Raw genomic sequence first — 5,000 nt, forward strand, 5'->3', positions numbered from 1 at the left:
ATCTGCATCCTCACACACACATCTGCATCCTCACACACAGATCTGCATCCTCACACACACACACACATCTGCATCCTCACACACACATCTGCATCCTCACACACACACACACACATCTGCATCCTCACACACACATCTGCATCCTCACACACACACACACACACACACACACACATCTGCATCCTCACACACACACATCTGCATCCTCACACACACATCTGCATCCTCACACACACACACACACACATCTGCATCCTCACACACACATCTGCATCCTCACACACACACACACACACACACACACATCTGCATCCTCACACACACACACACACACCTGCATCCTCACACACACACACACACATCTGCATCCTCACACACATCTTCATCCTCACACACACATCTGCATCCTCACACACACACACACACACACATCTGCATCCTCACACACACATCTGCATCCTCACACACACACACACATCTGCATCCTCACACACATCTTCATCCTCACACACACACACACACACACACACACATCTGCATCCTCACACACACATCTGCATCCTCACACACACATCTGCATCCTCACACACACATCTGCATCCTCACACACACATCTGCATCCTCACACTCACACACACACATCTGCATCCTCACACACACACATCTGCATCCTCACACACACTCTCACACACACACACACACATCTGCATCCTCACACACACACACACACACATCTGCATCCTCACACACACACATCTGCATCCTCACACACACACACATCTGCATCCTCACACACAGATCTGCATCCTCACACACACACACATCTGCATCCTCACACACACATCTGCATCCTCACACACACACACACACACACACACACATCTGCATCCTCACACACACATCTGCATCCTCACACACACACACACACACACACACACACATCTGCATCCTCACACACACACATCTGCATCCTCACACACACATCTGCATCCTCACACACACACACACACACATCTGCATCCTCACACACACATCTGCATCCTCACACACACACACATCTGCATCCTCACACACACACACACACACACCTGCATCCTCACACACACACACACACATCTGCATCCTCACACACATCTTCATCCTCACACACACATCTGCATCCTCACACACACACACACATCTGCATCCTCACACAATCTTACCCCCAACACACACACACACAACACAACCTCACACACACATCTGCATCCTCACACACACACACACATCTGCATCCTCACACACAACTGCATCACACACACACAACACATCTGCATCCTCACCACACACACACACACACTGCATCCCACACACACATCTGCATCCTCACACACACACACACACACACACACATCTGCATCCTCACACACACTCTCACACACACACACACACACATCTGCATCCTCACACACACACACACACACACATCTGCATCCTCACACACACACATCTGCATCCTCACACACATACACACATCTGCATCCTCACACACATCTGCATCCTCACACACACACACACACACACACATCTGCATCCTCACACACACATCTGCATCCTCACACACACACACACATCTGCATCCTCACACACACACACACACACACACACACACCTGCATCCTCACACACACACACACACACACATCTGCATCCTCACACACATCTTCATCCTCACACACACACACACACACACACACATCTGCATCCTCACACACACACATCTGCATCCTCACACACACACACACACACACATCTGCATCCTCACACACACACACACACACCTGCATCCTCTCACACACACACACATCTGCATCCTCACACACACACACACACACACACCTGCATCCTCACACACACACACACACACACATCTGCATCCTCACACACACATCTGCATCCTCACACACACACACACACACATCTGCATCCTCACACACACATCTGCATCCTCACACACACACACACACACACATCTGCATCCTCTCACACACACACACACATCTGCATCCTCACACACACACACACACACACACATCTGCATCCTCACACACACACACACACACATCTGCATCCTCACACACACACACACACACACACATCTGCATCCTCACACACACATCTGCATCCTCACACACACACACACACACACACACACACACATCTGCATCCTCACACACACACACACACACATCTGCATCCTCACACACACATCTGCATCCTCACACACACACACACACACACACACATCTGCATCCTCACACACACACACACACATCTGCATCCTCACACACACATCTGCATCCTCACACACACACACACATCTGCATCCTCACACACATCTGCATCCTCACACACACACACACACACACATCTGCATCCTCACACACATCTGCATCCTCACGCACACACACACACACACACACACATCTGCATCCTCACACACACATCTGCATCCTCACACACACACACACACACACACACACACATCTGCATCCTCACACACACACACACACACACACACACACCTGCATCCTCACACACACACACACACACACACACACACATCTGCATCCTCACACACATCTTCATCCTCACACACACACACACACACACATCTGCATCTTCACACACACACACACACACATCTGCATCCTCACACACACACACACATCTGCATCCTCACACACACACACACACACCTGCATCCTCACACACACACACACACACCTGCATCCTCACACACACACACACACACATCTGCATCCTCACACACACACACACACACACACACACATCTGCATCCTCACACACACACACACACACACACACCTGCATCCTCACACACACACACACACACACACACACATCTGCATCCTCACACACACATCTGCATCCTCACACACACACACACACATCTGCATCCTCACACACACATCTGCATCCTCACACACACACACACACACACATCTGCATCCTCACACACACATCTGCATCCTCACACACACACACACACACACATCTGCATCCTCACACACACACACACACATCTGCATCCTCACACACACATCTGCATCCTCACACACACACACACACATCTGCATCCTCACACACATCTGCATCCTCACACACACGCATCTGCATCCTCACACACACACACACATCTGCATCTTCACACACACATCTGCATCCTCACACACATCTGCATCCTCACACACACACACACACACACACACACACATCTGCATCCTCACACACATCTGCATCCTCACACACACACACACACACACACACATCTGCATCCTCACACACACACACACACACACACACATCTGCATCCTCACACACACACACACACACATCTGCATCCTCACACACACACACACACACACACACACACACATCTGCATCCTCACACACACATCTGCATCCTCACACACACACACACACATCTGCATCCTCACACACACATCTGCATCCTCACACACACACACACACATCTGCATCCTCACACACACATCTGCATCCTCACACACACACACACACACACACACATCTGCATCCTCACACACACACACACACACACACACATCTGCATCCTCACACACACATCTGCATCCTCACACACACACACACATCTGCATCCTCACACACATCTGCATCCTCACACACACACACACACATCTGCATCCTCACACACACACACACACACATCTGCATCCTCACACACACATCTGCATCCTCACACACACACACACACACATCTGCATCCTCACACACACACACACACATCTGCATCTTCACACACGCATCTGCATCCTCACACACACACACACACACATCTGCATCCTCACACACACACACACACCTGCATCCTCACACACACACACACACACACACACACATCTGCATCTTCACACACACATCTGCATCCTCACACACATCTGCATCCTCACACACACACACACACACATCTGCATCTTCACACACACACACACACACACACACCTGCATCCTCACACACACACACACACACACACATCTGCATCTTCACACACACATCTGCATCCTCACACACATCTGCATCCTCACACACACACACACACACACACATCTGCATCCTCATACACACACACACACATCTGCATCCTCACACACACATCTGCATCCTCACACGCACACACACATCTGCATCCTCACACAGACACACACACACCTGCATCCTCACACACACACACACACACACATCTGCATCTTCACACACACATCTGCATCCTCACACACATCTGCATCCTCACACACACACACACACACACATCTGCATCCTCACACACACTTTACTTGGAAAAGTAATCTGATTACATAACTGAACATGACAGCCCTAACCCGCCGTTGCCATGACAGCCCTAACCCGCCGTTGCCATGACAGCCCTAACCCGCCGGCGGTGTGTTGATTGTGTTCCTCAGGCAAACGCAGGTTTAACATCAAACTGTGGAAGACGTTCACCGACTGCTTCAACTGTCTGCCGATCGCAGCCATCGTCGACGAGAAGATCTTCTGCTGTCACGGAGGCAGGTTTCCACGGCAACACCTTCACTGGCGGAGTGCATCCCATAATACTGCAGCTGATCTGAGATCTGTGTTTCCTCTCACAGGACTTTCTCCAGACCTTCAGTCCATGGAGCAGATTAGACGCATCATGAGGCCGACGGACGTGCCTGACACAGGTGAACACACACACACACACACACACCTGACACAGGTGAACACACACACACACACACCTGACACAGGTGAACACACACACACACACACCTGACACAGGTGAACACACACACACACACACCTGACACAGGTGAACACACACACACACACACCTGACACAGGTGAACACACACACACACACACACCTGAAACAGGTGAACACACACACACACACACCTGACACAGGTGAACACACACAC

The 5,000-nt window shown here is 50.3% G+C and overlaps 1 protein-coding gene across 1 annotated transcript in view; it reads left to right on the forward strand.

The window, feature by feature from the left end:
* LOC130079564 (serine/threonine-protein phosphatase PP1-beta catalytic subunit-like) overlaps window positions 1–5,000 on the forward strand; it is an 18,322-nt gene that overhangs the window by 5,902 nt on the left and 7,420 nt on the right. Inside the window, exons 4-5 of the mRNA XM_056244874.1 lie at window positions 4,503–4,607; window positions 4,692–4,763. Coding sequence (XP_056100849.1) covers window positions 4,503–4,607; window positions 4,692–4,763 — 177 coding nt within the window. The remainder of the gene's footprint in view (window positions 1–4,502; window positions 4,608–4,691; window positions 4,764–5,000) is intronic.

This window comes from Rhinichthys klamathensis, unplaced genomic scaffold, assembly GCF_029890125.1.
Source record: "Rhinichthys klamathensis goyatoka isolate OS25496 unplaced genomic scaffold, OSU_Roscu_1.1 h1tg001143l_1, whole genome shotgun sequence".
Classification (NCBI taxonomy): Eukaryota; Metazoa; Chordata; class Actinopteri; order Cypriniformes; family Leuciscidae; genus Rhinichthys; species Rhinichthys klamathensis.